The following is a 21,972-nucleotide window of genomic DNA, read 5'->3' on the forward strand; positions in this document are numbered from 1 at the left end:
TTCTTTTTGATAATTTACATTTTATTTAAAGTCTGTAAATAACCTGAAAATACGACTGGATTTTGCTCGAGCGCTTATGGCTGGAGTGGCAGACAATACGAATTGAAACTTTAGAATTTCACATTCTGTCAAATTGATTTGATATCACTATATTTAAACATTAAAATCTCCAAGATCAATTTTTTTTTTCACAGCTCTGTTTTATCAATTGAAACAAACGTAGTCTGAAAACAACCCACAAAATGTGAAAGTATTTTTTCCATGGTGCAAAACTTATGCCTGGACGTGCTGCCTGGAGACCGTTCCTCTGACCACCCGGGTAAAGATACACCACAGCACCCGCCCACGCAGTTTGATTGGCAGGTCATCACTGGGCAGAGCATGCCAAAACACCACAAAAATGAATACCGAGCAACACAGATGGAGACATGTCTTTAAAATGAGGATTGCAGATCAGCACATGCGTCTCCACGCAGATGCCCAGTCATGATTCGTGTGCGTGTAGTGTGTGTGATTTGAGGTCTGGAACACTGAATGTAATGTTTTTGATATTCAGAGGTGTTTTCCCCCTGCGGCTCTAGTTTGAAATGACCCCCTCTGTTGTAACAGAGTGCTGAGGTGGTGGGGGGGTTGTGGGTGTTTGGCTCTGGGGAGGTTTTCTCACTCTCAGATTAATCAGGAGCAGACTGAAAGCCTGAGGCGAGGTTGGGGCCGACACTGTCTGACGCCTCCGCTCTGCAGTGAAATAATGTGAAATAATCCTCAAGCCAGCGTCACTGCAGTGAGAACTTTGTTTCCGCTTAATGTCACGTAGCTCTGGTCGGGAATCAGTGCAGCTAATTGATGTTTACAAGAAAGCGTTTTTTTAGGACGGAGGTTTTATGTTGTATTTTGAGTGTTTTGTACATTTCAAGGCACCTATAATGCATTCACACACAGATTTGTAACTACCGAGATCATCCTTCACAGATTACGCACCCCTGCGTACATTCACACAAAATGACTGACTGCACTTCACTCTCTTCTTTTCTCATATTTACAGATCATCCTCCACTCCATGCACAAGTATCAGCCTCGTGTTCATGTCATCAGGAAGGACTTCAGCAGTGAACTGTCTCCAAACAAACCAGTGCCCAGTGGGGAAGGAGTTAAGACCTTCAGCTTCCCTGAGACAGTCTTTACCACAGTCACTGCTTATCAGAACCAGCAGGTATTCAGCTCTGACTTTATCACCATAGTAAAAACTGATTACAGGATATTACTTTAAAACAAAAAAAGAAATCAGACGTAATTTCAGAAGTGCTCTGAAATTACTCATCTCTGAAAAGCTTTAAAAAATCCCTTTATATAATCTGCTTTCTTAAAAATCCTCACATTTTATAGCGATGGCATTTTCTACTCAAGCATTTTTGAAAGTTTATAAATAAAATGTCTCTTTCTATGTTGTCCTTTTCTGCAGATTACCAGACTAAAGATTGACCGCAACCCATTTGCCAAAGGTTTCAGAGACTCTGGAAGAAACAGGTACATTGTTACAACATCATCCAGGCAATACACCCTCCTTAGGTGTCTTCAGTGCTTTGTCTCTGTTATCAGCCAAAGCAGTTATACTGAGTCTTAGCTGACACATGCAAAGAGATAAATAACAACCACGTGATTCAGATTCTCCAATCAATCTAACCTCTGTGTTGTTAGACTCTATGGGGGGTAAACAAAGAACCCCATGCTAATTGTTGCACTGTGTGACCTTTATTGTGGAAATAATCCTCTGAAGATAGCACACATGCAGCTGTTGCCCAGATCTGCAGTACAGACAGACACACTGATGCACAAGCGAGAGAAAACAACGTTTGTTCTCTTTTGCTTTCATTGTTTCATTCCTCTGATTTTCAGGTCTTAAACTAATAACCTGTACGTGCATAAACAGGTTGAAACTGGAAATCAATGTCAAACGCTGTCAAAACACTGAACAGATACTGATGTATGTATTTATTATGTATTTATTTATTTCCACTTTTTGATTTTATTAAGACTTAAAGCTAGGAGTTGTTTCTGCTTTGAAAGGTGTTGTGACAAAGGGTTGTAGCTAATGCCCGGTTATATCAATACTGATTCAAGTAAAGGCCCACCTATGTTTGTGTTGTTGGTGCCTTTCCAACAAATAATATTACTTGCTGGGATGTATAGACTGTCCAAGAAGTTTGTACTTAATCTTTGAGTAAATTTGAGTATTTTACTAGTCTGTTGCTTGGAACTGATATATGGTACCTGTGCGGCTTATTAACTGAGCTTAGCGGTAAACCTGCCTCTCCATCACCTCGTCCAAATATTGTTACTTCTGGCTCAATCACTAGTGGGTGCATGTTGCTGTTCCTAGAATATGGTTTGCTGCACTGTGACTAGCTAATGAACAAGTATCCATACATCTTTAATCTTAACTGTAAATATTTGCTTGTCTCTGACATCTGCTGTGAGCTGATTATTAGTTTTTCCACATTTTGTCAAAGGTACCAAGTTTTCATCTCTCTCACGGTCACCTTTAGCTTCAAAGTGGGCTGATTGTTTTTATTTTAGACATTTAGCTCCATAAAACCCCTAAAATTTCATCACTCACTTAAGACCTGCTTCAGACTGAAATAAAGCCATAAAATGTGATTGGAACAACGGCTACATGTAACTAAATTTAGGCCAGTTTAACCTAGACGTCTAGACATGCTTTGACCTGAAAATCACCATATCCGTGCTTACGGAATATTAACACTGTCTGTACTCGTGTTTTCTTTCTTTTTTAATCATGCCCACATTCCCACACGACCTATAAAGCAGTGAAGCCGGCCATTTAGTCGCTATGAATTACAACCAGAATTCCGTGAGATATGTTTGCTCTCCTCTTCCTGACACAAATCCAAACAAAAGGCAAATGAAACACAATACAAAAATGGTTTGACTCTTATTGTCGCACGGTAAAAGGTTGCACTGGGACATGTTGTCATTACTGTCTTGTTACTGTGTGATGTTAGCCAGAGACAGCAGCCTGACTCTGCACTGTGGAATACTTACTTCTACTTACTTTTCAAGCTAACTAATAACATTATTGATTATGTTGGATTTTATCCTGATGCTTTCTTAGATGTTCTACATCACTGTTTACCTCTCCTTCTGCCTCTATCCCCCTCCTCTCGTCTCCTCCCCTCTTTTCTCTTGATTCGCCTTGTTGCACCCAGTCACTGAATCATCCTATATCTATAACATAGTGGAGGAGAGGAGGAAAGAGAAGGGGTCTCCACACATGAAAGCAGCCCCCTCATCTGGTCCGCATTATTGGCGCACAGATATTTGAGACATCTTTTTTCGTTTTTCAGACAATAGACCGTTTGATTTATGAACTGGCATTAGAATTTCATTGCAGAAAAGCTACAGATGAAAAGATAACAGAGCACAAGAGATTTGTCTTTAGAGAGAGAAAATGAATTGATCCTCACGTACTGCTCAGGATTCCTTCCCTTCACGCCCGTCTGGGATTTGTTTTGGTTCAGATTTGGCCAGGACACACTGAGATTTCAGACTGCTTCTGTTACCTTAAAAGCCCTCTCTCAGTCATTCTGAATTTCATGCTTTGTGTCGGAGCTGATTTCTTTTTTTTATTGCGTCATTCATGAATATTGTTAGCGAGCTGCAGCTCTGACCTTTGACCTTCATGCTGCTGTTTCAGAATAATTATGGTGATTTGGGAGTTTGGTCACACAGGATGAAGTTATTAGCTCAATATGAAATGTAACTGTAGATACGGCGTGTTTCCAGCTCACAGTCAGGTCTGATTTTTAATCAAGAAAAAAACTGCAAATATTCAGTTCAATCAAACATAAACGTCTGATTATAATTACACTTTGGCAAATCTTGAATTATGAAGGTCAACCCAGTATTAGGGCATAAATGCAATAAATGATCATATATCATCATCATGATGATGATTATTATTATTATTATTATTAACTGCAACATTGCTAATACAAGAGATAGGGCCAAGGGCAGATGCTTCTGCATCCCCTGAATTATTTTCACAAGATTTCTCAACATTTTGATGATCAAATGATGATAAACGAAACCACAATTAGCAAAAACTGGTTAAAAAAAATTTCATTAGCATGATAATCATGATTTTTCTCTTGGTCAAAAGTTTGTCTATCAAGGAAAAATCCTGCAACACGACCACCTCTGACTAACATTATCATCGATTTGGATGCAGTTTCCGATGTGGCAGTGATTGGATGCTGGCATCAGCATCAGGTGCAGCTTGTTAGGTTAGTGGCTCCTGTGAGCAGTCAGTGGATGTTGTCTGAAGCAAATGCCGATGTGTGTTGGCAAAGCCAAGAAATTCCAGCTGCACGGACAGATCAGGCGGAGTCGTTCGTAATTTTATTATGTGCACATGCATCCTTGGTGGCTAATCATCATCATCATCATCAACTTTATTTATAAAGCACTTTAAAACAACCACAGCTGACACAAAGTGCTGTACATTGGAACTGTAAAATAAAATTACATGAGATATAAATAAAAAACAAATAAAAGAAGAGTGAAATCATTAATTAAATAACTACTGCATTAAAAAAGAAACTAAGTCTCACTGAGGTTAAAAGCCAAGGAATAAAAGTGGGTTTTAAGACGTGATTTAAAAGTGGACAGTGAAGGGGCCTCTCTAACATGCATGGGCAAATTATTCCATAATTTTGGAGCCACAATAGAGAAGGCCCTGTCCCCTCTGAGCTTCCTCCTGGATCTCGGTACCTCCAGGAGCAGCTGGTCAGCTGACCTGAGAGACCGACAGGGTATGTGGGGATGAAGAAGCTCAGAGAGGTAAGGCGGGGCAAGACTGTGTAGACATTTAAAAACAAACATAAGAATTTTAAAATTAACTCTAAAAGACACAGGCAGCCAGTGCAGAGAGGCCAGCACGGGGGTTATATGCTCTCTTTTTCGAGTTCCTGTTAGGAGTCGTGCAGCCGCATTTTGAACCAGCTGCAGACGCGAGAGCAATGACTGACTGACCCCCACATAAAGTGAGTTACAGTAGTCCAGGCGGGAAGAAATAAAAGCATGGATCACTGTTTCAAGGTGCTGCCTCGAAAGAAAAGATTTTAGTCTTGCCAGTCGCCTTAAATGATAAAAACTGGACTTCACCACTGCTCTGATTTGGTTGTCCAATTTAAAATCACTGTCCAACTTAAAACCAAGGTCAGTAACAACAGATTTAAAATAGACTTCCAGGGATCCTAAATCAACACAGGAGGACTCACAGGGACCACTGGGTCCAAACACCAACACTTCTGTTTTCTTTTTATTAAAATTTAAAAAGTTTCGAGCCAACCAAGCTTTAATGTCATCTAGACATGTCAAGAGAGGTTTTATGGAGATGGCATCCTTGCGTTTTAGTGTCAAATAAATTTGGCAGTCATCGGCATAACAGTGAAATGAGATCCCATGCCTTCTAAGGATAGAACCCAGAGGCAATAGATACAGAGAAAAGAGCAGTGGCCCTAAAATTGAGCCCTGTGGGACACCACATGACAGAGGAGCAGAAGACGATTTGTAACCGAGAAGGCTGACAGAGAAAGTTCTATCTGACAAATAAGACCTAAACCAATTGAGTGCAGTGCCACCAATACCCACTACATCATGTAATCGAGAAATTAAAATATTGTGGTCTACTGTGTCAAAGGCAGCAGTTAGGTCAAGCAAGACAAGAACAACATGGTTACCAGAATCACATGCCACAAGGATGTCATTAAAAACCCTTAGTAATGCAGATTCTGTGCTGTGAAGGGTTTTAAAACCTGACTGAAAAACCTCAAAGATGCCATTTTCATCTAGAAAATCTTTCAGTTGACTAAAAACAATTTTCTCTAAAACCTTGGAGACTAAAGGCAGCTTGGAAATAGGCCTATAGTTCGCTAAAACTGTGTGATCAAGGCCAGGTTTCTTAAGCAGTGGCTGTACTACTTCATGTTTGAAATTTGCAGGAACCACACCAGAAGACAGACTGCTGTTAATAATGTCAAGGACATACTGTTGTATACTAGGAAAAATTTCTTTAAAGAATTGTGGAGGGACAGGATCCCGTGGGGAACCTAATGTGTCAGATTAGGGTTAGAAAGGTCAACAGGTGAGACAGACGAGATAAAAGCAATTAACATTTCCTGTGCTTAGCTTGAACAAGTCACAATTATCTGTAATGAGTAACGACAGTCGTTTAGTCCACATCTTTCTTGTCACCTTGTGGTAAACACTAGATAGGAAGGAAAATCAAGGTAATTTCCAGTGAAACCAAACCTTGCTCGCCCCCTAATAAAATACTAACCCTCTCTTGATTTGCCTTCTCTGCAGCCAGGTTGAGCAAAATGTAAAAGTGCTGCAGCTGCAACTGAAAGCAGTGGAAACAGGCAGCTGCGCACATAAAAGCAGGTGTGACATATTTTGTTATTATTGCCACGCGCGTCTTTTAAACGTTACTCAGCTTCTATTAGTATCGGATATGGGTGACATAAACAGTTATAAAAAATACCTAAGGTACTTTCTTTGGGTTTTTAAGCTGTAAAATGAACGTGCAGCTCATTTGCTGTGAAGCATTACCAACCGATTCCATATTCAGGGAAAATTCCAAATTAATAGAAAGGCCAAACTTGTACTGCTAATTCTCAAATTAAGCACCATCTTGTTTTCCTTTTTCTGAGTTTCTTGTTGAATCTTAATGCGGTCCTCTCTCAGCCTTACGGTTATGGGGGTGTCGTCAGTTGTCTGGTGACCAGGCTTTATGGCCCGGTGGAGGGATACAGCTCATTTGTTGGGTTTTGGTCCCGCGGCAGCAGTGCAACTGTATGAATGAGTGCAGTGATGATGAGGGCTGGGCTGATTAGCATGGCGCACTAACGAGCTGCCACAGCCAGGGAGCTGGTGGCCCTAAAATAACACAGGGAGCAGAGCGGACGCTGCTTTGCCTGGGCCAGAGCCGAGTGCCATGTGGGGAAGTAAATCAAGCAGGAAGGAGAACCATGTACAGATTCAGGATGAAATGTCACCTCAGATTTATATGCACACTAAAATTCTGCTCCTTTTTAATGGCCCCAGTTTCCTCCTAGCTGGACTCTGGTTTATCCCACCTCTCTCTCCATCTACATTATATATCTCAAACCCATCCCAGCTCCCGATGTTTCTAGCTGTCTCACTGACATGTAGAATATCACTGCCCATTTTTCTTCCATTGATGTTTTCAGTATATTTAGATTCTCCCTCTATGTACTCGTCAAGTCACAGTTTATTAATTCTATTAACAGAAACGAGTAAATTCCTTATTTAACTCTATTAAAAGTACAGTTTTAAAATAAAGTTAAGTATTAAAAAGGCTGATTTTGGTGCAAGAGTGAAGAAAGAAATATGAATACTTTCCCCAAACTTTGGTTATTGTTCTCATTAAGCGTTTCAGTGTTCATTTCAAACATTTAAATGTCTATAGTAACAATCAAAGCTCATAATTATCTAAAATCAGGCTTCTAGAACTTTAAATACAACGGTGAGCCTGATCGAGGCTTCAAGCTTTAGACTAAAAAAAAAGAGATACATGCTTAAAATCAGTGATTAATCTATGACTGATAATATTATTTTCTCTGTCCTAGCAGCAGCTTTTATTGTAAACTTCACTAAAAAAAAAAACTTGCCTCTTGTTTTCATTTCTTTTTTTGTGTTTGTGTGTGTGTCCTAAAATTGGTTTTGCATGTCTCTGTCAGGACTGGCCTTGAGGCGATCATGGAAACATATGCTTTCTGGAGACCTCCAGTGAGGACACTCACATTTGAAGACTTTACAAATATGCAGAAACAGCAAGGTATGTAAATAAATATATTTGTGCAGTCCTTCTCATCTGTCTTAAAGGAACAAATTTACCTTAACTTTGTGATATTAAAAAAAGTATTACAGTAGAATAAGGCAAAAAAAACCCAACCTACTAATAAACTACTGACTGTGAAACTGTATGATATTGCTTCCTTTTACAATATGCTATATTCAGTCGGTATTTTAAACCTTTAGATCTTCTTTTCTATGTGTTGAAAAACACGCCACACAATTATAAGTTTCCGTATTATAAAGCCTTTTCTCAGTTTTTGACCAATAAATCAGTAAGTAAACTTTGAAGACTTTGATGGGTATCAACCAGACTTTAATGGATTCTTAAAATGACCCCACTTTACACCCCTACAAATTTTGGCATAACTTTTTGAACTATTGTGTTTACAGACAGAATGACACGCGTGCAAACGCTAACAAACACATAACCTACTTGGCAGGGGTAATGAAATGCAAAATGATGTTAAAGTCACATTTATGGTTAAGAAACACACACACACACACACACACACACACACACACACACACACACACACACACACCATAATAAGTTTATGAATGACTGTCAGTACATCAAGGATCGCTGTATCATGATACCATCATTGTCACGGGCGACTTGCACGAGTATTGTAATTATGAATTAGTTTGTGTTTTCAGATAAAACCTGTAAACTGAAACCAAACATGAAACGATCACTGACTGGAACATTTTTACTTTCGTTTTTTTTTTTTTTGTGATTTTAAATGTATTTGGTTTAAAATTGGATTTTCATAACTGAAACGTCACATCATCTTTTTTTTTAGGGCTCATTACAGTGTAGTGTAATACATTACTGCACAGTTACCTAGAGTTGTGTGCAGTGGTACTTACCATGACCTTGGCGCATTGGTGTCCCAGTGTGAACTCTCCATGTGCATATTTTCCCTCCATATATCAGCTGTGGTTGTCCTTCATCTGAGCTTGGCCATACACTGCTCCTCTGGCAGGTCTGCCTGCGTCTGCTGAACTTTTCACATCACGCGTAGCCGTTGCAAATAAAATCGTTAAACAAACCCTGTGGCTTTTGGACGGCTCCACGACAAGAGTCAGCGTCACTTGGGCCACCTCCCTTTGTCTCAGCTCCAGAGTCGACAACCAGGAACGAGTCATGGCTCATATCAAGGGCCTCGCCGCTTTCAAGCAACTCTAAAGCAATGCTGACCTGATCCATGTTACCCTCGGAGGTCAGCATGACGTGATGCTCCATGTTTTGTCAGAGCGGGCTGACACGTGTTTGTTATCTTTAAACTTCTCCGCAGTGATTAAGATTTAATTAGAGTCCTTGCTCTGTCAGTGAACCCTGTATCATCTCATAAAGACTCTGTGTTGTGTGCATGTGCACTCTGTGGTAACTGTAAGGAACTGTGTAGCTTTGCTCTTATGGCACCAGACACCCTTTTCCCCTTCAAAGCAATCAAGCATTCTCCCTCGGCACTGAAGCCCCCCGAGCCCGTCTATCCAGAGGAAAACATGACATCACTTAACTATCGTTCTCTCTTTCCGAAATATATCTACCTTGCCCCCCTTTTCTTTTCTCTCCCTCCTCATAAGCTCCCCCCTTCATCTCCTTGAGCTGAGCAGAGCGCTGCGGCGATATTATCGAAGGCATATGGTGCAAAGAAGAGCCCGAGCCAAGCGAGTCCTGGATTATTTAGTTATGCGTCCTCCTCATTCCGGTTTCAAACTGAATTTTAGGACAGCAGCATGAACGTGAGCCAAGTTCTTATTAACACAAAAGTATGTGATTAATACCTCACAGCTTTCACATCTCTCTGAAAGGCTTGGCCTGAGGATCTTACTTGTGCCACCAAACTTATATGCATGTATTATATGTGGGGTGACACGAATCTCCTCAGAACAGAATATTTAATGCGGCGTGTTTTACAAAACAGTTCGTGATCGTGTATACAGAGTACGGCTGCAGTTGGTCTGAGAACAGGGGTTTGACAAAGCCCATTTGGATCAACTGACTGAGTTTGCATAACAACACACAATCTCATGGGAACTTCAGTTTGAAGCCTCTAGTTCTTCAGTCTAGTGCAGGGGTGGGCAATCTCAGTCCACGAGGGCCGGTGTCTCTGCAGGTTTTAGATGTGTCCTCGAACCAACACAGCTGATTTAAATGGCTAAATTACCTTCTCAACATGTCCTGAAGTTCTCCAGAGGCCTGGTAACGAACTAATCATGTGATTCAGGTGTGTTGACCCAAGGTGAGATCTAAAACCTGCAAAGAAACATAAGCAAAAGTTGAATGCAACAGAAACCGAGACATGTCAGTCACAGTGTGGTCATGCCCTAAGGGATACCCTGCTTTATCGCTTTTTAATGCAGGTTTAAGGCCATTTGGAGAAGCCTTTTGAGGCATTACAGTTTCTGGTACTCCCACATTGGCTTTTGTATAGTTCACTCATTCTCTCTGTATTTCTGTTTTGCAGGGGGCAGCACAGGCACTTCTCCTACCACCTCCAGCACAGGAACTCCATCTCCCTCTAGTGCAGCACACCTCCTTTCTCCCTCCTGCTCCCCTCCAACCTTTCACTTGGCCCCTAACACCTTCAATGTGGGCTGTAGGGAAAGTCAGCTTTGCAACCTGGGCCTGTCGGAGTACCCTGCCTGTGCTCGCAGCAACATGGCGGCCCTACAGGGATATGGCGGCCTGGCTGAAAGTTCATATGGACGCCTCCAGGCTGCAGGGAGTGCTGTGGCGTCTGGTCAGCCCTCTGAATCCTTTTTGCCACAGAGGACTTCCTCTTTGATTGCTGCCGGCATGCAGGGTAGCACTCACGCTTCCCTGACTGGCAGCGGCAGTGGCGGCGGCGGCGGGGGCAAAATGGATGGCTATAGCGGTCAGCTCGGCTCATTCCCAGCCTCTCAGCTTCAGTACGTGATGCAAACCGGGGGAAGCTCCAGCTCAGCCTCGTCCTCTTCATCCGGATCTGCCCCTTCCTCTGCCCACATGTTTGGTGGAAGCCACCACCACGTGCAGCAGGGCTCCTACAACGCTTTCTCCCTCCACAACCCTTACAATTTGTACGGATATAACTTCCCCACTTCTCCTCGCCTGGCCGCCAGCCCCGAGAAACCCCAGGGCGGTTTGCTCTGCTCCTCCACTCCTGCAGGGGCATTCGCCGAGCGCCAGTACTTGTCCAACGGAAGCATGGACACCATGCACATGATCGGCAACACCACCGGTGGCCAGCAAAGCAGCAGCTCTTGTGACGGACGTCAGTATGGCTCCTCGTCTCAGATGTCCATGCACATGGTGTAGGAACTCAGACCCAACCTTGCAGGGCGCCACGTTTTTAATGTCTTCAATATGAAAAGTAAATCTACGAACCTGGTTTGGTGTTAAGTTTGAACCAGTGTTTTCACATGAAGGATAGATATACTGAGGTACAAAGGAAGCTTTCAGAAAAAGGATGTCCTCTCAACATTTTGTTTTTAAAGATACTTACAGTGGAAGACAAAAATATTATTTAATTATCTTTGTATTAATGAAGGACGGCAACTTGACAGCAATGAAACAACAACCTCATTCAGATCAGTGTTATAAGAAGTGGCAGTGTACTTACTCTGGTACAGAGGGGATTATCAGTTGTGAGTGTCATTGTGCAATAGAAGCAACAGGTTCTTCAAAATGACTTGATTCTTTGGGGACTCAAATGTCATCTGCTCTTCCTGCCATTCTGTAACCAAAGAACCTTCTATGTGATACAGAGGGCTTTTACTTCACTCGGCACTTGTGCCATATTAGCTTGGGAATGCCAAAGTGTCAGTGGTTGCTGACAAAATCCACAGTTTTTGGCTGGAATGAAATAGACAACTGGACCGGATCACCGAATGACTCTCCATGCTCCACGTACATGCAGGAGAGAAACTGGTGCATGCTGTGGCAGATGGTGAAAACACACAAATCTGGTAATTGATGCAAGAGTTCACTGAGGAACTTTTGCTTCATCCTGAAAATGCCAGCATATATGCACATTAGAAATCAGGACTTCACCACGCAACTCAACCTTTTCTCCTCTAAGACTGGATTGGTTATTTTTTGAGTGGATTCTGTTTTAAATATATATATAAATATATGTATAAGATGGCGAATGCAATCAATAACATAAGCTTAAAAAGTTGTTGTGTGACAAAAAGTAAGCAATAGCAGCACAGAGTAAAGTATGTTGTGACGTGTATTACAGATGTGTATTTAAGTGCTGAACAGTATAGCAATTTTACAGGACAATCTGTTATTAAAATGTGTGAAAAAGGGGAAATAGCAACGTAATTCTTTTTTTGTGAAACATTTTAAAAAAATGTAAATACAAGTGCCAAGCACCTAAAAAACAAACAAACAAACAAAAAAAGAAACCCTCAATAAACGTTTTAATTCATTTACATGGGTTGGATTTCTTCCCTCTCTGTGAACAGTACAGGCAATTATTCTGGAAGATTAAGAACATACGACATTTTCTAATTCAGATGAAAAAAATGCATCTTTGTTAGTAACATATAGACTGTATATAAGGACTTGACAAGGTTCCTAGTTTGAATCCCAGCTGAACCCTTTCTGTGTGGAGTTTGCATGCTCTTTCTCTTCTCTGTGAGATTCCTGTGGATACTCCAGCTTTTCTCAAAAGTGCAAAGACGTGCATGTTTTAAAGAGACCACAGCTTTGAGGTAGATACAGTCCTGTAAATATATATAATAAAGCACTGTACAGTTAAAATGTAACTTAAACTTTAAGTGATCACTAAATGCAAGCGCGTTGCATTACATTAATTCACTTATTCGTTTGCGCGTTAAAGTCTTAATTTGAGCATTTTGGCTGTTGACAACTTGTGTTTTCAGTGCAGGATGTGAGAATATTTAAAGGAGAAGCAGAGTGTTAAATGATCATATTACGCTAACATGCTTGATTGTGAAGTGCTTCCAGAGACTGGACTGGATTTGACCGACACTGATACCTTTTAAACGGTTGAATGTGGTTCCACGGTGGTCCTACAGACAAGTGTCCTTTTTCATGAGGTGTTTTTGATCTTTCACATTTTTTTCTCATTAAATTTGCTGTAGTTAGTGCAGTAAGTGTTACGGGAGTGATGAGTAAGAGAACCCAGACGCGGATCGCTCGTTAAGATTGAACAGTGTCTTTATTTACAGTGAAGCAAATCCAAAGTAATCCATAGTGCTAAGTCCCTTCCGTGCTCCCCTCGTGTGTCCATACGACTTTCGTAAACAGTGACGTCTCTCCTCTCGTATCTCCGTCTCACTCGTAGCCTGGAAAAAAGGCAAACAGATGCGGTTAGCCTCCCTCCGCTATCAAACGTTTGTCTAACACTCGCTGAATTCGAGTCACTACCCGGCTTGGTGGAATACTCCAGCGCTGTCTGTCACTCAGCCACACCATTAAATAGTTCTGTCACAATGGTGGATGATTGGCAGCAGCTGGCGAGGAATCAGTTGCAGGTGGGACCACTCAGAGTGGCGGAACTTCCGGGTCGGACATCTTCCGTTGCTACGCAACCGCGTAACAACTACAACTGAGACAAAAACAGAGCGGGAGAACAAACACACACACACACACACACACACACACACACAGGTCGCCGGTCGGGGCACCGTCGAACCTGACAGTAAGTAACATCCTTATAAAGTACAACAATCTATCTCACTTCTTAGATAGAACAAATGTCTAAGACTGTGACTCTTGAGTACAAAGCACTGCATAGCAGGCCATACTATTTGTTAGATTACATAAAAAAGGCTTTAAAAGTCACCTACAGCACAAATGCAAATGAGAGGTCCAGTTTAGTGACCTGAATTAGCAGATGGTTGTAGTTATATGGACAAAAAGATGCATAATTTTAAGCCTTAATATAACTTCCCCCTTTCCACCCCAACTGACCCGCACACCCACCTTGCTGTTGTTATGAAGCAGGGAAGCTGGCTACAGACCAAGCGCCTGTTTTGTGCCAAGCTGTAAACATAGTTATTCTATAAAATGGAAATCTATCTGGATCGGCCTGTTTTACAGCCTCAAGTGGCCATTTGAACAACTGTAACTTTTAGCTCTTTCACAGCGTTTTGGCTTAATTTGGTGGTTCCCGCTTGGTCATACGCCTCAAACTCAGAGGAAACAGGAGTTGCGCATAAGCAAAACAAATTAGACTGTTTAAAGTAGGTAATCAACAGAATAATGATGCTTTTACTCACCACATGTTCTGTATTTCACAGCTATATACTGATTAACTCTTGGAAATGACTGATAAATATCATCTAAGAAGCATGCCATTTTGAATGGAGCTTGACATTCTATCTACGAGAGCTGATTTGCCAGTCGCAGCCTCTTGGCCACAATAGCAACAAATGGCGTGATTATTAATTACGCAAGAGAGTGTTCTCTGCTTATAAAACACACACATCTGCTCCGCTCCACATCACAGGCACGGGCTTCAAACGCTGACGCAATGCATCGATCATAAACCAAAACTGGGAGAAAAAGACCCCAAGAAAAAGACGATTTTTCTCCCTGCTGGTTCTGTTTATTATGAGAATGAAGAATAAAGCTCTTGTGCCAACTGCACTCAGCTGCACTACTCCTGTTGTGCTTGTTGCACAAAAATATGGCACCTGTTTAAAGAGACAGAAAAATCCCCTTGTAATCATTTGAACCTCCAAGCGAAGGAAAATATTCAGCTTTTAGGATCGTTCCTACTGCAGCCTTGTGGTTCTTCTCTTGTTATACAGACGCAGATTCCAGCGATTTAGCCGGGGCCAATCAGCATCTATTACACGGATGTCTTCTGAACGGCTCTCCCCAATCACTTCCTATCACGAGTACAGCTCCAGCCATGAAATATCATATCTGAACCATCATCGGAAAATGAAGGGGGTAAAGGACCGTGGAGACGGCGACCCACTATTGGAAACACCTGTTTTTCCAAGCATGACTTCAAATAATGAGCAGGGTGATGTACCGGAGAGAAGCGTATGATTTCATAATTTGGCATCGCTCCATCTATCTGGACATTATTTCCAATAATTATTCACATTATTTGTCTGATATGCGCCCCATCTCCTGTTCCAGCAACATTCAAAATCACCCTGTTACCCACCCCCCCACCCGTCTTCACCGCAAATCTACCTCAGGGCCTGTTAAATAGGAGATGTATTGGTAAAGAGGAGCAGTGCACATGGCTCTACAGAGAGGCGGCATGACATAATGCACAGCAGGTCTGTTTTTATACCGTAAACTATCCATCAGGTCCTTAAGTGGAAAAGAATGGCAAGAGGCTTGAGTAACAGCCACTCGCTGCCTTTCATCGTGGCGTCTTTCATTAGAAACAAAATATGCAAAAGGAACTCACTGATTGATTAATGGCGGAGCGTGGCCGACTCGCCGTAAAACATGAAACTGTAAGACTTGGAGATACGGAACTGGAGCTTTTTTAACGAGGTCCTCTGACAGGGATGCTGCTTTGAGCCTGCTTTGACTGACAGCACGCTGACTGAAAGATATTCCATAATCCCCACATCTCAGCCATTGATCTTTCCCTCCCGACACATTTCAGAAATTTTAAAAGACTCAGAAATTGCTCTCTGGGGATTTCTACTGGACGCGAGTCCAGTTGAGGGGGGAGCTGTGACCATGTGCCAAAGTGAGGAAAAACACTGCTTTAATTTCAGAGAACCCTGAGCCTGGTTTTGACATGACAGAGTGTGAGTTTATATCGGACACTTCAATCAGTAAATCCTGGTAAACTATTGCCCTCTTGTGTTTATTCCTCTCTTATGCTTGAGATTCCTTGGCCTGACTCATCTTCACAGTAAATTATTGCTGACAGGAGACGCAGACCCACTTTTCTGAGGTGTTACGGTGGGCCTGACATGTGTATTGGAACACTAAATCATTGTTCTTCTGCAAAGGGCTCTCACATACCTTGGGCCGTCTTACACCAGCATTCTTTTCTCCTTCAAGGAACATCTTGAAGCTATTTTAGGATTGATAAAGTCATGATGCAGATGTCAAGCGTTAAAAAAAGAAACATAACAGGTTCTGGCAATGAGGCTAAAGTCTGTACAGCCACAGGAGTACAGATCTCTGAAACAACCCTGTGCTTGTTTGTATGTCTGTCTATAGAATGAAACAAAGGGAACATGTAGAAGAGGAAGTAAATATAAAGTCTTCACATTTATTTCAGCACTGCTGGATGTCTCTGTAGCTTACAAAGATTAAATAACAGCCAACTGCACTTTACATCTGTGAAAAGTGCAATAAAAATACATTTTACTTACAAATTAGGAAAAGAGAGGGTTTAAGGAGCCATTTTCATAGTGAAAACTATGTGATGTGTTTGGATTTTGCCAAATGTCACACTTATGATTACTGGTTGCACCTATCCGAAGGACATTGTTCCTGAAGTCTTGTTTGTTCTAATGCAACTTTGCCAATCTAAGCTGTGTTGTTATGTTCTTTTTAGAGAGAAAAGGATTTCTCCTTTAAAACAGGCCGTACGTGTTGAGTCTTTTTCTAATTGTACTGTCATGAACTTTAACACATTTACACTGAGATGTAGCTCTTGGGGTTTTTGCAGTATCTCTGAGCATTGATCAGTCTGACCTTGGGTTGAGTTTTCTGGGATGTCCACTTCTGGGAAGTGTAAAATTGTCTTGTCTTATAACCCTTCCCAGAAAACGTTCTTTAAGAACCTTGCTGCTGTCTTTCCTCTTTGGCATCGTGTTAAGACGCACCTGAAAGTTTCAGATCAGGAAACTGCCAAAAACTCTGCTTTTATAAATGTCTTCACAATTGCCGATGATCACTTTATCAAGTGCATCATTTGATTATCAGCAGCTGGCTGGGACTTATCCTCGTGATTCCTGTGTAAGTAGTAAAGGTGTACTTAGGTTTTCATAGGACCTTATACATGTAAGATTAATGTCCAAAGCCAACACTGCAAAAATGAATGAATAAATACAAATTTAAAAGTAAAAGACAAACAAACAAATACTTAAAATCAATATCTAATATGTTTTTTCACAATTTCTTACTTTGTTTTTGTTTTTCTTTGTAATTTCTAATGATAATAATGGTGATCCTTGAGCTGTTTCAGTGATTTTTTTTTGTTTGTGTCTCACAGAACTGATGATTTAAAATAGGAAATGATCTACAATGAAAAGAAGATAACCTGATAACTGGCAGCAGGGTAAAATGTAATAACCCCGCAAATAAGCAAAAGTAACATTCTTTAGCAGCACTATTTTACCTTAAAGCCTGCTTTGTCCTAAACTGTAGTTCTAAACTTGGCGTTTAGAATTATATCCAAAGCAGAATCAAATTTCTCTTGGGCCAAATCCTTCAACACTGTTACGCTGTTAATGCTGTCAAATAAATACAACCACAACATTCTCTAAAATGGCATAAATTCGCATGAAAGAATAGCAAGAAGTCTGATATTCTCATTGTAGGAACTACACTGGAAACCAGGAATGCAAGTGAGATGACTGCCAATAACAGTACTTTTCAGGATGAAAGAAAGTGAGATAAAAAAAGTAAATGTAAAATGGATAGATCAGCAGAATATTGGAATAATGAGCCACTGAGTTGGAAACTTTATGTATCCCTCAGTCTCAAAACTGCACAACAGACGGTGGCTACCATATCAGATATTATACTGATTGAGACAATTTACCACAACTTATGTTTAAAAGAATTCTGCACAGTTAGAAACTTTGATGATATTAGGTAAAATATTCAGTCAACAACAGTCAAAGTTTGTGTAATGTTCTTTATAGCTGCAACATTTTGTTACTGTCATAAATATGCATTATTTCCTGGGCAAAGGAAGTTTAAACATGCCTATCAGCAGAACATCTTTGTAACACAGCTACAGTATTTGGTAGAAGACAATAAATTGAGATTTTCAAGCCTTGGATTTGATGTTCATTGTTCTTATGCTCAGTTTTACGCACAGAGATTAACTAAAACACAAATAAATATTCTCACACACTCAGAAAAGGGCCTCAGCCATGGCATGCGGGTCAACAGGAAAACAGTTGAAATGATTTTCCTTCTTCCTCTGGAGAGAAAAAAAAAGATGTTTGAGATATGGTTGACCCTCTCGGGCAGGTGGTTCTGATAAAGACCCCAGGCCCAGATGGAGACAGACCCGTCCGAGGCAGTCCCATGGTGCCATGCCTGCTGAGAACAAAGACGCCCCAGTGGAAAGCCCCCGTGTCTTAATGAGAGAGGTCCGGTGCTTTGTGGTGGCTTGCAGTCAGGTCCTCAAAGATTCAGAGGATCAGGTGACTGACCGGGCAGGTGACCCGGATATTGAAACCCCGTGGAGGGTTGATTTTTAGACTGTGAGAACCGGAGAGTTGGTGTGAGTTGAGTGTGAAGATGTAACAGTAGGCTCGGTGGAGCTGAAAGGCAAAAAAAAAAAAGAAGAAGAAAAGGAAAAATTGTTAAGAATGCTGGTAATACATTAAAAATCGAGTCTTTCTCGTGGTTATACCTGAAATTGGATTTTTAAAAACATTGACCTTTTAAATGCTACAGCTCGAACTATGAGAAGAACTTTTAATTCAGAAATGAAAAAACAGCACTGGCTTGATTTATTTTAAAGTACACTTTAAAGAAACATTTGTTTAAAGTAATGCACTAAGATGGATGTATGGATGAAACATTTGTAATAAATTAGAATGAAATTTAGAATAAAAAGAATATTGCCTTAAAGTGGTTTAAAATATGTTTGTGCACATGTGCACACTATGACAAGTGTGGGAGCTGAAGTTATAAGTTATTGCTGACATAGCAATAAAATAGGAGAGTCCTGAATTTTTCAGCATCCTACATTTTATTATAAGCCTTCCAACTTAAAATAAATAAATAAATAAAAAATTCAGTGATGTAAACAATGTTGAAAGGCATTTCAAATCCTCCATTCCAGCATCAGAATGTAAATGCATTGAGATTATCTTGAAAATTTCTGTTTTATTGTCTCCATGTAAGTTGTAGTTAGTCTTATAACCTTCACAACAATGGATTTAATCCTTTATTTTGTCTTTAATATCCCCAAAAAACAGCAGAAGCAATCACAGCCACTGAAAACAGGGATATCAAAACTAATTCAAATAATGAATGAGATGAATCCCTCATCTGAAATTATTCTTTTCTCTCCTCTGAATTTTATTTTGGAGTCTGGAGACTGAATCTTCAGGAAATTAAAGAGCGGGAGCAGAAACTGAAATTCATTTAATGAGTCGAGTGGGAACATTTATTGTTTTACTGCATATACAGTCTATACCTAAATTTCAGGCGGAGCAGTATGTTTGGCACCAGATGCAATGACATGTATTAAAACTACATAAGCTTTTCTATTAGTTAATACAGGTTCACACCTTACAAAGGCATAAAAGTTGCACTGTATTCAGAGGACGACAAACACTTAATAGTTAATGAAGTGAGCCACAGTTTGATTGTTAACTTAAACTGACCCCACCACCAACTGCACTCGACGAGATCTGTGGACATTTTACAGAAAAGCAATGGACTTGAGTGCACTATTGGCCCAGTTATGCTATAAACGAAAGCGTACAAAAGAGAAGAAGCCAGAGGTCGGTGCCATACAAAAAAGGCCGTCTCATAAAAGAGTCCTAATAAGTGTTTGCTTGAAACAGCATGCTTCCCTTTGAGAGGTTATTCAGAGTTTCCCATTTGCTATGCTCGTTACTTTCACAGGATGTTTGTTTAATGGTCAGTGTAGGGATGATGCAAACAAGCAGACAGATTTGAAAATGCAGACCTAATACACGGAGCTAAATATTCTGGAAAATATTAAACCCAACACATATGTGTTCTATAAATCACCTTTATAATGCTTGTCACATAAAATGTTACTATGACTGTGGGCTCGAGAGCGTGTCCGCCGTGTTAAAGCTGGCCTGATTTCAGGACTGCCAAGCAGCCCTTGGTTCCCCTCGCCACCATCAATCTATCTATGGGGGCCATACATGCCTGCCTGTGCGTGTCTGAATGCAAGTTTGAGAATGGCAGCTGTGCTCTCTCATGGATCTCACCTGCACTGGCTGGGCAGAGGCCAGGGACAGATTCTCAGAAATTTCACGGTGACATTTCTGAAGCCGTCAGTGAGCAAAGTGTCTGACTTAGTACTCTGATAAAACAACATTCTGTTGTGGTCTGGATAACACTGTTAAACAACGCTGGGGTAATCCCTGGTAACAGGCCTGTTGAAAGCGGAATCACACCCGTGCTCATTGTGCTGCCGAGCAACTTGGCCAGGGTCGCATTGCGACGTGCGCTGAGAGAGCAAAACATGAAGCCAGAGCGCTCTGTACTTTGGTGGAATTTGGAGTGGCTGCACATGTTTTCTCTAAACCTGTGTCAAAGACACTGAACAACTGTTTGGACTGTGCCAGACTTGACGACAAAGGCAAGCTGTGGGTTTTGTGTGGGTGGCTTCACAATTTGGTTACAATAGTCAAACATGCATGTGCCCATGGACACACAGAAGCAAGAACATTAGTGAGTGTATACAGGCGGACCTCTTTGGTTCCTTCATAATGATGATGTTCTCATGTGTGTGCTCTGGACTCTAGATATTCATGGACATTTGTCTCAAAACCACTGCCGATGTCTTCAACATCCTTTATGCGCTACTCCTTTTGGTTTTAAGTCTTTGCTGAATCACATTATTGTAGTTGTTGTTTCTGAAAGAGCTTAGAGAGAAATAAAGCACAGCAGACAAATAACCAATACTACTCCACTGACCAGCATCTTTATTTTTGCAATCTTGACACTGTAAAAGTTTTTGTTGCATTAAAGGTGATTATTTTACTTTTTATCCACTCTTTTTGTGCGATTTGAATTAAACAAAAATTCTTAAAAATCTATTAGAACTTGCTGTCTCAGTTTTGTCAAACTAAAGTTAAACTGACTAACAAAGTCAGTGTGTTTCCTAAGTAACACAGGCCTAGAAACAACCATCTAGCAACCACTATGAGGAAAAGCATTTGTATTCCCCAAGAGACTGTAATGGGTTTCTGAAGGTGGCCGGCAGCTGCTACAGTGAAATTGGTCACAGAGAGTTGTACGATGCTGCAGCAAAATCCTTTGAGATTGCCATAGTCACCAGTAGTTTGCATGAAAAAGGCAGACTGATCTAGGAAACTCTTTGAAGTTCAAGCCATTACTGAGTATTGCACCCACTAATTATTTAACTTATCTAAAAATTGTCCCAGCACAGCATGCAAGTGGATAAACCCATTCCTTCTTTGGATGGTTATTGGTTGATGTCAATTAACTTCTCATGGAAGCTCAGACAGGTGGATACCCTTCCTTCAAGGTTTCTCTGTGAATGTAATTTACAGCCTCTGGTCTCCATGCAGTCAATTCATGCGTGAAACTGTTTAGATATCTTACAGCGAGTATAGTTTGTGAATACCCCTGTCAGCCGAATCTCTCACACCTGCTACATAAACCAACAGCAAGTAGAAGTCATAATTGAAAGTAACAACCCAAGATCTTTATTGCAAATATGCTGCATGGACTGTATGAAGAAGTTATGCAAGTTTATTACTTTATTTAGTTCATTAATTTCTTTCACAATAGTGTGACTAAACTAGTTTCAAAATGATTATGAAGTCTCAAGTAAAGGCACTGTGACTCCCAGTGTTTTCTAGGAAAACATTTCTTAGAGCATCATGCTGTCCTCACAGGCTTTCCTTCCCAGCACACATCCACCCAGCCACCTACATCAAAAAGAAAATGTTATTTATCAGGCCATGTTCTTCTATTGTTTCCCTCTGACAGAGAGGGCGGAGCAGGGGCCACTGCCTGGGCTTCCTCAAAACAAATTTGAACAACTGCAAATATCTCATCTAAAACTTGTCTCTTATCAAAGTGATTTAGGTTCTTATGTATGTATTTCTTTGCTGCATCTTCTTTGTGTAGTTCTTAGTAGGTAAAAAGTGGTTGTTAAGTGAGGTCTGAGCGGTGGGTTGGGTTAAATGAGTTTCGTG

At 40.8% G+C, this 21,972-nt stretch overlaps 1 protein-coding gene across 1 annotated transcript in view; it reads left to right on the forward strand.

Annotated features, from left to right (window-relative positions):
- Positions 1–12,342, forward strand: part of tbx15 (T-box transcription factor 15) — a 33,673-nt gene extending 21,331 nt beyond the window's left edge. Inside the window, exons 5-8 of the mRNA XM_085249827.1 lie at positions 1,043–1,210; positions 1,460–1,524; positions 7,782–7,879; positions 10,374–12,342. Coding sequence (XP_085105953.1) covers positions 1,043–1,210; positions 1,460–1,524; positions 7,782–7,879; positions 10,374–11,206 — 1,164 coding nt within the window. The 3' untranslated portion in view covers positions 11,207–12,342. The remainder of the gene's footprint in view (positions 1–1,042; positions 1,211–1,459; positions 1,525–7,781; positions 7,880–10,373) is intronic.
- Positions 12,343–21,972: the final 9,630 nt, after the last annotated feature.

This window comes from Mchenga conophoros, linkage group LG16 (assembly GCF_057382185.1).
Source record: "Mchenga conophoros isolate Kocher_MC1m ecotype Shallow Benthic linkage group LG16, M_conophoros_male_GT1.1, whole genome shotgun sequence".
NCBI classification, from domain to species: domain Eukaryota; kingdom Metazoa; phylum Chordata; class Actinopteri; order Cichliformes; family Cichlidae; genus Mchenga; species Mchenga conophoros.